The 12,976-nt window shown below is 37.2% G+C and overlaps 1 protein-coding gene across 4 annotated transcripts in view; it reads left to right on the forward strand.

Moving 5' to 3' along the window:
- The window catches only part of RELN (reelin), a 527,812-nt gene that overhangs the window by 293,236 nt on the left and 221,600 nt on the right, over positions 1-12,976 (forward strand). For all 4 annotated transcript variants that reach the window (XM_021673084.2, XM_021673089.2, XM_064374717.1 and 1 more), the window contains exon 11: positions 10,819-10,964. In XM_021673084.2, coding sequence (XP_021528759.2) covers positions 10,819-10,964 — 146 coding nt within the window. The remainder of the gene's footprint in view (positions 1-10,818; positions 10,965-12,976) is intronic.

Genomic DNA, 12,976 nt, shown 5'->3' on the forward strand with positions numbered 1-12,976 from the left:
GTAGACACTTACCTTGAATCCATCATCAGGAGGAAAATAGTTAACTTCTAGTGTAGCCCGCTTGTTACCTAACCACCTGCTGAACAGCTCCGGATGCTGGCCCACACCCTGGGACACACAGCCTGCTGTCCAGTGGCATCCTGGAAGTCCTGCACACCGGACTTGAGGTCCAGTGAAGAGAGGTGCTCCCCTTGCCCACGTGCACATGGGTAGGACTCTCAGGTCACCAAACACTCTCAAAAGAAATAATCTCTCTGCTGCCCAATCCCTGCCCACTTGGACCCCAAGTTTGAATGCCCTCATGTGAGTAATTAAGCTGTTTTACCATCTCTTTTGCTAGGCCCTTGTGGTTGGTCCATCACTTCACTCTGGAAAGTAGGGTAGTTACCATCTATTTTCTTGGGGCCCCAACCAAAATCATGGCTAAACTCATTCAGTTTCAGCATTCTGCTACACCAAACATGTATCTATGGTAGCATTTACAACTTCGTTTTATAGTTATTTGTGGTCTTGTCTTCCTAGTTAGAATGTTTGCTTCTTAAGCTCAGGGACTGTTTCCACCGTATTTGAACTCCCAGTGTTTAGCACATGATAAATTGTTATAGCTGTTAATTGAATGAACGAAAGGCTGGAAAAATATCAAGAAGATCTAGCTTATAAGGCGGGAAGATTATTTTTTAATTCAGTGATGACTTAAAGGCACTGAAAATATTATGAATGGGACTGGAGATAGCACAATTGTTAAAACCGGCCTGCGTTCAAATCCTGGCTTAACCATTTGTTAGCCATGTGGTCTTGGATAAGCTATTTGACCTCTCAGTGTCCTTGACTATAACAGGAAAAATAGTAGTGTCCACCTCTTGTTGTCATGACTAAATAAGAAAAAACATGTGAAACCCTTAGAACAGTGCCTGGCACATAGAAAAACCTCAGTAGATATGTGTGTTCTTCGTTGAAAATGTTTGAGAACAAATAAACTCTACAAGGGAGTAAATATAGAGTAAAATGAATAAAAGGCAAAGGATTGAGCTGACACCTTCAATTATGAGGAGGGGGAAATAATAGGATAGGGAAAATATGGATTTTATAAATTATGGTGTCTTTACATGTCGTTAAAGCTACATCACAATCAAATGCATTCATTGATTAGGTTGGACACAAATATCACACATAGTATAGCCTTTGGCAATCAAAAACAGTTTTTATTAACGTTTCAATGCTATTTGTGATTAATGTAGTTTTTATTAAATTTTATTTACTAAATAATACTGTTAAGGTATAGTAGTTTTATTAACTGCAAATGATTTTTTTTGTTTTAATTTTTATTTTTGAGACAGTCTAGCTCTGTCACCCAGACTGCTGTGCAGTGGCATGATCTCATCTCACTGCAGCCTCCACCTCCCAGGTTCAAGCAATTCTCATGCCTCAGCCTCCCAAGTAGTTGGGACTACAGGCGTGCACCACCATGCCTGGCTAATTTTTGTACTTTTAGTAAAGACGAGGTTTCACCATGTTGGCCAGGCCGGTCTCAAACTCCTGACCTCAAGTGATTCATTTGCCTCGGCCTCTTAAAGTGCTGGGATTGTAGGTGTGACCCACTGCTCCCAGCCTATGATTTTTTTAATGCTCTTGTCAATAAAACAGGGGTATACACAGAGTAGTGAGTATGTAAACTCTCCACTGCTGATCTTAAAAATAATGTTTGACAGTGGCAGTCAATTAGGAAAGATAAAAATGAACTATTGTCATTCACAGTACGTATTACTCTTGTCTTCTTTAGATATTTCTTTCTGGTTTTGGAGGGGGAATACCTAAACCATTTCATCTGAGCCTGTTGTTTATCTCAAGTAGGGCAGAATGATATATGATCAAATAGAGTGATTAGCTTCAGGACTTTATATGATTTGAAGAATTGCAATTATAGGTCACCAGTTTAAATCAGCCCTGGGTTGATAGAAGGCTTTACCATCTGTTGGCTTTTAGTAATTAATATGAAATAGATGTATAACACTATCAGCTTTTAATGTAGGACCTGACCTTATATTTGCTGTGCTTTTTGAAATGGGATTGGAAAGCTGAGGATGACTGTAAATGGTTACAGAATTAATCTATTCTTCTATGTCACTACCTATGTTTCTCCTCCTTTCTTTTTCCAAGTCCATGGACTTGCCTGTGTGTTTTTATGGAGAACTTCCCATGTGGAAGAAAAGGTGTACCACATTCCTATCCTGCTTCTAATTACCATCATAATTTTTATTTCCTGCAAATCCCTAAGCAGCCCTTTGTTCACTACCGAGTAGGTAGGACTTTAAATACCAATAAATATAGTGCTACAAGTTCAAAAGCTCCCCAGAGCCCCACCCTCATTAGTAATCTCCCAGAGTAAGCAGCTTGTATACTCAGCAAAGGAAAGTGCCTGAAACTCGCTCAGTATCAAATCATCTACATAATTGTTGTTTATGATGATTTTGCCTTCTCTCACAAAACGTTACATCCTTTTTCATACTTGTGTATATGATTTCTAGAATAATCAAGTATTTTTTCCAGCTGCTCCTATTCTAAAGATAAGGGGGTACACTGTATCAGCTCATCATCTGCAGTTGCTAGAATAGCTCTTGCTGCCATGGCAGGGCCTCTGTCGTGCGGTTGTGGGTGTTTGTTCCACATCTAAAAACGAAAGGTACATCTTTCCTGTAGTGGGAGAATGACTAATCTCAAGGAACATCTGGTGCACCAGCTCTGTGAGAATTATCTTGGTTTTACATCAAGGATTAAAGGATATGAACGGATTTTTTTTTCACTCCTTCCATTTAAGATATATAGTAACAAGATTCAGCATATCACCTTGGGCAGAACTCTCATATCCTGGAATGATACTTGCAGTGGCATGAACACTACATAGATACTGGATAGTCATTGATAATAATAACAAATGGTAGTAAAATGATAGTTATGATAAATAATGGTAATAATAATGATAGGAGAAGTATTGATAGCATATCATGAATGCTTTCTAGATACCAGCACTATAAGGAAGATCTTGCCATCCAGTTTTATATCTACAGTAGATGAACACGGCGTGTCTGTAAAAACCCTGAATGCTCAGTGCTCAATTTTCCTTAGTCACTCTTGAAACATCTGGGCAAATCCATCAAAGTCATCTCTTCCCAACTCCTCAAATACACATCCTGCAATCTGAGAACATTCTTAATTTTAAGTTGAAAGAAAAACATTAGATGTAAGTTTTCAGAGGGTCAGCCTGGAAATGCTGCAGCTGCCTGCTTTCCACAAATTATCATTAAGAGAAGAGCTGCAAAGGTCAGTGAAGCGCATCGCAGAGAATCCAGGGACAATTGATTTGGAAAGAGCTGTGAGCAGGGCTTTTTGTTTTTACTTTTTTGGTTTCCTCATCCTTTAATAGTACCCCATGAAGCAGTATTTCTGAATGAATCAATATGCCATGGAAGTGAATATTGGTCTGGCAGCCGCTTCTTTTGTTTGTTTACTCTCATCTTTGGTGGCAGCCAAAATTTTTATTTTGAAAGCATGAATCATCCTTGAACACTTGGGGTGTGTGTGTGTGTGTGTGTGTGTGTGTGTGTGTGTATGTTCAAAAGAGAGAGAAAGAGTGCTTTTCTCACTCACTGTTAATAAATGTTTATATCTGCTCAGCTATCCTGGTTACCCTCAGCTTGCAAAGGGATAAATCACTGGCTTCTGTCAACTCTGGAATTGACCTACAGATTAAATGCAGATCACTGTGAGATAGGTGCTGTTCCATATATATTTTTTTATTCTTAAGAAATCTTCCCACTCTGATTGCTGTGCCTGCACCTGCTAATCTTTTTCTATTTATTACCCTAGTTCATTGTGTGGATAGCAAAGAATTCCAGATTACCTTTTTTATGTTTTTGTGTCAACTTGTTTTGAGAGGTAAATCAGCACTAAATGTCTGATTATTCTGTTACGAAGGTTTGTCCTTTAGAATAGGCTGTGATTTGATCACATGTATTTAAAAGAAATTTCATTAAAAAAATTATTTCTTAAGTTTTGCAAACTTATAAGAAGGACTTGGAGTAACTAAGTTACTGAATTTAGAGGGATCATATCTTAATGTTTCCTCTATTACTACTTTGAATTTGACTGCCTCCCCTTTATCACATTTACTATTGATAAATATCTAATAATAAAGATTTTTTTTTCTAGTTTAACAAACACCAAAAGGCCCTAATGAAGACAACAGACGTTAGGTAAATCAACACTCATTAAGGGGAAGCATTAAGTCTGAACAGGAGAGTCTATTAATTTTCTGTTGTTCTTGTACCTTATGCACTTGCCAAATTCATTGTCCCAGTGGACACTAGGCAAGTCTCCAGTCCTGAATAAGAACTGCATCTTTCATTCTGGCCTTCTGCTGTCACCCCTCTGGTGCTGTTGTCACAAATTGCTGAACCATCAATGGAGAAAAAAGGTCATTATATCCAAATGGTGAAAAAAATGTAAATTAATTTGTCTGAAAAATTTAGTCTTAACACAAGGTAAGGCTAATGAAAAAAATCTAAGGTAAATTATGAAAGGGAAGATCACACTCAAGGTAGAATTCACCTTTAAACCTACTTTTTGGGAATATAACCCCCTGGCACAGCAATGCTATCATACCTAATTCATCTTCCATGCAATATTCAATTGGGCACCTCAGAAAAAGGTTTCAACAGTTCACTTGATGGTCTTATATTCTGACTATATACAGGACAAATAAGAGAAAATCAGATTTACTTTCCAGAAATGTGCTTTGCATTATCACTCTACTGGAAACTATCTACTGTGTAACTTGAGGGATTTGAGTGCTGGCTTTCTAATGAGGATAAACCTGAGCTCAGTAAGACTTGTGGCTAGCCCATGTTCCCATGTCTTTTTTCATTAAGAATCAGAATGTTAACTATGATTTCCTGGCCAGATTCCAGCATGGTTAATTGCATGCTGTCTACCTAAATTCCCTTTGCTTGGGATATTCTTCGCTTTGGATCGTATTGCTTTTATTGTCATGTTTCCCCCAAGAGGTGGGTACGTGATATTGTAGAATGAGCCAGAATATAATTTGTTAAACTAATAAGAGTACTTTGGGGATGAAGGGTTAAATGTAAGTAGGGTACTTTTCACAATTTCCCCCCAATGAGGCCTATTTGTACAGTAATTAATGTGGAATAACATTAGTGAAACATGGAAATGAGCCAGATCACCATGACAAGAGTGGCAATAGCACAGACACAACTAATTTTGATAATTTATACAGAAAATAATCATTTAAACAAATATGCAAAAGCTCCCTGCCTAATGCATCTTTTGCCTTATTTATTTTTTTGGTCTGAAGCTGACACATTCAATCACTAATTAACACAATATTCAGCAGGTGAAATTTATTCCAAATGAACATTAAAAACCTAGTTACATTTTCTGTCATCTTTGTACCTAGCATGACACCTAGCACAATAACTTGCATAGTGACATTCATTTATTAAAGTAAGATTTGTTAAATGAATGAATGCAGATGGGGGCAAAAAAGTCAGGAGGGAAATAGTGTTTACAAATTTCCTAAGATTCAGCAATCTTTAGGGTAGGCATGTTCCCTGCAGTATTTAATCTAATGCTCACTATTATCCCCATTTCACAGATGAAAAAACAGAGGCTTGGAGTGCCAAATGGCTTCCACAAAATCAAACAGCTTTAACTTTCAAAGCCAGGTCTATTTTACTATAAGTCCCAACCCTTTCACTCCATGTTATCTTGCAGCCTCCCACACTGTGCCTGGCATCTTAATTTGAGGAGGCAAGTCTGAAAGCCTCCAACACTGTGAAAGTCAAGTTGATCCCCAAAGACAAGGCTAACAACTGCCCAATAGAATTTTACATTGTTATTCCTGCCTCTCATTACTCCAATTCAAATCTGTCACTGTTGCCATTTTAGTCATAACTATCGCCACAATAGTAATTATACACTTGTCACAAAATATACCATAAATTGAACCTTTAAAAATCTTAGTACAAAGTAGTTCAAATGTGAGTGTTTAATGAATTCAGAAATTAATGAGAAAAAAAAAAACACTCTTTAAACTCCCTAAAATTTACTCACTATGGTTGAATCTATTGTGTTGACTAGAGAAAATGCACTTCAGCCCTCCTGCACCTGGACTGTATTTATAGCCAAGTTTTCAGTATTTTATCTGGCATTAAATTACCTAGAAATTGAATGCGTGGAAAATGATAGAAATTTATTTTGCCTCATGAGAGAAATCATTCTCTTTCTATTTTAATTTTTCTTTTAATATAGCACAAAAAGTCTATACCTTTTAAGTCTGTTGAACTGGTATGTAGGAGATACGTATTTCTGTATGAATGGCTATAGCATAGTAAAAGACTTGAAAAACACAATGATATGTAGACTATAAACTAGTCAATTTCCAACTGCTCTAGCACACATCTCACTTTAATACAGAAATTCCTATACCAATATATTTTATTTCCAGCCAGACAGTGGCTAATTTATGGCTCTGCCAACAATGCCATTTTAATTAATTTTATTCATCTTATTTCTCTTTCCTCTGTTCCTCATATCTCATCTGTTTGCATTGCCTAGATTTTAATTAAAAAACCTCTCCTCTCTAAGGAGCAATCTGAAGTGGCAAAAATAATCACTTAAAATATTACAGTCATTAAAAAATTGGCTGTGGTGGAAGCCATGCATTTTCAATTTTCCTACAAATGATGTTTTAGCTTCCTTTTAAAAGCGTACTTTGTAGCTGAATTGTCTGCCACCAGCCAGCTTGGCTATCAAAAATGGTCTTCCAGCTGGGTGGGCTGAGTGACAACTCCTTAATGGAGGAAATGGATGGCTCTCTGCTCATGTGGAGGGGAAGGCATACCAGGCAGATTTCATTCCATCTGCCACCAGCTCTCTGCAAGCTGGCATTGCCCAAATGCCCAATATCCTCATTCCAACAAAAAGGATAGCATCAAAAAATAAATGGTAAGGCTACAGATGCCTGAAAGAATCATCAGGGTCATTAGACCCCAGGGAGATCATATAAGAGGTGCCTTGGTGTTCATCTTTGATGAAAACCTAATAAAACAATGGTGGAGGCAATTGTAAGCCCTTTTACAAGTACAGAGGTGAAGTCATTAACATTTTCAGGAGAACATAGGGAGCAACCTTAGAAAAATGCTATCCTGAATTGTGGCCAAGGACTTGTTATATTGAGGAATTCGCACTGATGTTTCCTGTTGATGATTTTCTGAATGGCAAATTCTTGTCACTTAGTTACACTGTGTTCTGCTTGTCAAGCAAAGGAAATCCATCCAGTGGCAAATGAAATTATTTTTGATTGACAAAGAGAAACACATAAGAACTATACTTAAGGGACTTTAGAAATTGGAAATCTAATAGTACTTAGAGGTTTAAAGTATATGTCATTGATTAATGCTAAAATAATGAAACAAGTACAAATAATTATAATTAATATAATAATCAATGTACATTAGGAGTGCTAGAAATAGAAGTAAAAATTTAGAACCAGCTGCAGAATTTATACCTTTATTTTACCCAAAATAAATGCTTAGTTGCTTGATATATACTCACCATATGTCAGTCAAAAACTGTGACTCAGGAAGTCACATGTGATTTATAATCATCTTCTGAAGAAAACCTGGTAGATTTTCATGATGCTTAAAATAAAATAGTCCTGAATTCCAAAATATTCTTGTTTTTCTCATATCTAGAGCTCATGTATCTTACAAAGTTACACATTTAATTGGTTTTAAGGTAGTTTAGATTTTAATTGTTATTGCATATAAACAATAAAAGTTTAAATAGATGTTGTACAAAAATAGCTGTGTATTAAAATCGAGACCAGTTTTCTAAAATTCTTTTCATACTTTCAATGCATGTTTCATGTGGATTTTTAACATAGTAGATCGATGTTATACAATGCAAACTTATCTGTAAGAAAAGTGGCATCAGACATGTTGCATTAAGTTCTTCTGTTTTAGGAGAATATTTGGTAATCTGCCATTTGGAGGAGGACTTTTAAAGTTCTAATTAATGGTTCAGATGAATGAATGTTTGTAATATTTTTACCTATTGTATTGTGGGATATATTCCATGTGTGTTACTAAAGCTTTTAAAGTGATCTGAAGAATTTTAATGACTATTCTTAAGAAAAATAGTTTAAAATAGATTGAAATGGTCTTCTATTTTTCTATCACCTTTGCTAGGCATGTGGAATGTAATAGCATATTTTTGAAAAAATACATATATTCAGAAATAATGATTATTTTATAGCACTTCGAAGTTTCAAATTGCATTTCCTTATATATTATTTGAGCTACTAACAACACCTCTAGCAAATAAATATTATTGGTTTCGTTCTACAGCCTGAGCAGTTGAGACCTAGCGGGGTTAAATAGCTTGTGCAAAACTATGGAGCCATTAAATAGAGAAATTGTATTTCAACATGCTTTCTAATCCCAATCCTCAAACGCCTTGAGGGATTTCATTCCTTATCATCTTGATCATTTTTGGTTTCCAGTTTTTGTTCTTTTCTACTCTTAATTTCTTCAATTCATGTAGGTGCTGAAATAATTGGGTTAGATTCTAGGGGAAAGTTCAAGCAATGCCTAACCAAGGAAGCCATGGATTCCCATTCAGAGCCAGAAATGCAGATAGAAAGCAAGCATAAATTTGTAGTTTGGAGAGCATCTAGGAAGTAGGCTAATTCCAAGACATCGAGCCCGCTGTGACCAATCCTAAAACAGAATTAACATGAAATATTAACTTGCCTTGTACTTGATTTAGGGATTCTCAGAATGAGAACCCTAAACTGGCCCCTTCCCTGGGTAAGGCTCCAAAATACAGGGCCTATGATTATCAACTTCTTAGAGAGAAATGGGGACTCAGTATGCCCATTGCTCTCAAATAGCTCAGGAATTCACGGTTTCACAAAGATTATCCCCAGTTTTACAGGCCCAGTATACTACTGGCTCGTATATCCTTAAAAGAGCATTTTATCACTGCAAACCTTGAGAACACTGGGTTCTATTCAGAATGGCAGAGGCAGAAATCATATCTTGATCTCCTTAACATGGTGGGGAGCAGAGCAAGCCATCTGTAGCTGTGTGGGTTCTGTGCTCTCCAGACTCTGCTGCCTAGAGAGTGACAGTCCCATCTTGCTAAGAGATAGGGAATATCCAGTCACCTCCCGCTGAGGGATGGCTGCTTCCTTTGGGTGTGTCACAGCCTTTCTTTGGTAATATGTCACTGTATTAAGACTCTAAAGAAGAGACTATTCAAAGAGCAATACTTCACTCTCCTCCACACCCAAAAGTCATGTATTATGCTTATCAGGTATTATGTACCATAGATAATTTTATGTGCTAAACTTTGATAGGACTGGCAGCACAGTAGGTTTATGTACACCAGCATCACCAAAAACACATGAGCAATGTATCATCCCATGATGTTATGATGACTATGATGTCACTAGGTGATAGCAATTTTTCAGCTCCATTATAATATTATAGGACCACTGTTGTATATACGGTCTGTCACTGACTGAAACATTGTTATGTTATTGTTACATGACTCTACATGTTGTAAAAAATCATGTTATATATCTCAAACATACACAATAAATTTATCTTTAAAAAAAATAATAATTACCTGAAAAGATATTTCCACGTCATTCACTCACTCACTTGTTGAACTATTCAACAAATAGTTTTTAATGCCTGCTATATGCCAGGCACTGTGCTAAGACCTGAAATATAACAAGGAACAAAATGGACATCATCCCTGCCCTACAGAACTCATAGTCCCTGGGCTTGACTGATATGTTTTGTCCAATGAGTTTTTTCATCTGTTTCATTTTAAGAGTATGTAAAACTTAAAAGAATGTTTGATGTTTCATGTATAGCATTTCTCTTTTGATTTCTCCTTTTTATTTTTTTTAGCTTCCCATGAGCAGCCCCAGGCATTTATAGATGGCTTATTACCAAAAAATGTTAATGAAAACTTATAATAATTTTTTAAAGTAAATAACATTTATTGCCTCCAAAGTTTGATCTTGTCTTTATGCTCTTCAAGCTGAAAAAATATATATATCATTAGAAAAAGTATCACAAGAAATATATTTATTTTTTTCTGTGTTCTTTTGGGGATTAACAAAGTTTGTAGTTTCCCAGTTTCTCTCTTGGGACAGCATGAACTTCTTAGGTCTGGTCAGAAACTTTTACTCAGAAACTGGCTGAGAATATATGATTGTATCTGAGTTTACTTTGACCTTTTCTGCATTGCATGTTTAGATTAGCTGGCTGTTCTACTCAGATTCCATTTACAGATAAATTGTGAGAGACTTGAATGGCAAGTAAGAAATATATGGAATATTGAAAAGGTCAGTGCTATTTAGCCCATAACCACAGAATTTAAAATACATGACAAGTCATTATCCAATGTAATTCCCACAACAAGGACAGTGGTAAAGATGGGAAATTCTTCCAATTAAAATATTCTTGTTTTATATTGAAGACAGAGACGGCAAAGCTCAAATGCCCTCTTGACTCCTTTTTTGTGATAACTTCATAAGTTAGAAAGAAATTGTAATTGAATTAAACAAGGCAAAAAAAGAGTAACAAGCTCTTTTGATTTGAGAGTCCATCATAGAGGAACTAATATAATGATTTTTCTAAAAACTCTAATTATACATGAGTAAGACAGATACAGTTACAAAACCAATTCAACAGCCACCCCATGCTCTCTTTTCATCTACAGCATAGCTGTCAGTCAGATGGGAACTCCATTTATTTCCATGGAAATGAAGGCAGCGAGTTCAATTTTGCCACCACCCGGGATGTAGATCTTTCCACAGAAGATATTCAAGAGCAATGGTCAGAAGAATTTGAGAGCCAGCCTACAGGGTAAGTAATTGCTGTCTCCCATACTGTGTATGTAGCACTTACATTTATTCTACTGGACATTTTTTAAATGCATATTGTTAAATGGCAAAAACATACTTAGGTCAATACTGATGATTCTTACCGTAGACAAGCCAAAGGGGTACACTTACCCTAAAGAGTCTAAGTTTATAATTAGTTTTTGCATATTAAAAGTTTATAATTCCAGATACTTTTAACTTCACTTGACTCACTTATATCTCATTTTAGTTTATTCAACTTCTGCTGGGAGAAAGGTATTTTTTCAATGTTTATAGAATACAAAATCTTTCCACTACTGTTATACTGAGATTTTCATTTGTCTTCCTGGAGTCTGAGATTTATAGATGCTGCTACCTGATTTTCATTGGAATGTGGTTTTGATCTATAAAAATTGTTTAGGGGACAAAATTTATATTTGAGAGATGTATAAAGGAGGAATTTGGGACTGAGATTGAAATAGAGGAGACCTGAAGCAGTGAGCATCGTTTGATGGTGGTGTTTTCTTGCTTTTCTGAGCTGCGTGCCGCCTTCTGGGTCCTAAGTCCCTAAGGTATATCCTACTAATTGGACAGCACTTTCAGAAGTCCAAGTTGAAAAAAACATTAATAGGTTTAGAGACTCAAAACCCATAAGGTGGTATGAATTGGAGGTAAATTTATGTTTTCTAACACTACGATAAGGCCGAATGAAATTAACATAAAATATAATTTCATAATGAATATGAAATAGCAATAATTTAACTGTTGACTGTGAGAAACTTTTCCAGAATACAACATTTGAGGTATAGTCGTGTTACTCTGATCTCAACAAATTAAATCGAAACGGATTAAACTTCGAAGTCCCTGAGTGGCAAGATGGCTAGTATTGCTCTTTTGGGCTCCCTGTCCTGTGCATTGCCCAAGAACCTCGTGCAGACCCAGTAAGATGCATCCGTTCCCTCTCCCAGAAGGGCCCCTCTTTTTTAGCTTGTTGTATCCTCAAAGCTTGTCTATGAAAGAATACAAAAATTCTGACCCTCAGCTTGAGCCATACCACTGCTGTGACCCTTTGAGGCCACAATGGAGCCTTTCACTGTCAAATGCCGAATTTCTACTGCAGCTGACTCAGCCCTGCTCCTCCTTGCCTCAGGGAAGTGGCTCAGTTCCAGCCTATGGCACAGGCCAGGCTAAGCCTCTGCGGAAGACTGAGACTCCGAATGACTCCACCCCTCAGGACCTATTGACCTGTGCACGCTCAGCACCAAGGCTCAGTCCTTTAGCCTGCAAGGACTTCCCCTTCTGACATTCCTAACACCCTGAAGCTCCATGTGCAGTGCAGCTCCTGTGTCTCCTTGAGACACCAGAAACCACTGTTTCTCTTTTTAGCCTCTAGGATCTCCCCAAGGTCAGGCTGGGGAGACCCCTGAGGAAAAAAATAGAAACAGCGGTCTCTGGTTCCTTTTTAGCCTTCTAGCCCTTAGAAAAAACACAGTCCACTCCCCTCCCAGATCAAAGAGCTTTGGTGGAGTCCAGAGCTTTGACAATGCACAGAAGGCTTTCTACCTATCTTCTGGAGATAAAAGATCACCAGCATATCAGTTCTTTCTGACTGTTGATTTGAAAAAAAGACCAGTTCAACTCCCTTTCCTAGTTATGGAGCTTGATGAGGGGATCCGAATGTTGAGGCACAAGAGACTCATTTACTCCCATGCTTTCATCCCTCCACGATAATTCTATTCATATATCAGGGATAAATCACCCTCTTCAGGGAGTCCCAGAGCCCCTGAGGACTCAGATGATGTCCCAGTGTTACCAACCCCCATCCCATTAAAGCAGAGCTAAAGAGACGCATTTCCTCTCCAGGAGTACCATTCTGATACACACATAAATACCAATCTGTCTCTCTCTCCCCTCCTCCCTCTCCCTGTCCTGCTCCCTTCCATCTCTCTCTCCCTCTGTGTGTGTGTCTGTATCTTCCAAGGAAACTCAATGTTTTAAATGTAACTTGCTCTTATT

The sequence above is a fragment of the Aotus nancymaae genome, unplaced genomic scaffold (assembly GCF_030222135.1).
Source record: "Aotus nancymaae isolate 86718 unplaced genomic scaffold, 86718_ANA_hifiasm-v0.15.2.pri h1tg000002l, whole genome shotgun sequence".
Classification (NCBI taxonomy): Eukaryota; Metazoa; Chordata; class Mammalia; order Primates; family Aotidae; genus Aotus; species Aotus nancymaae.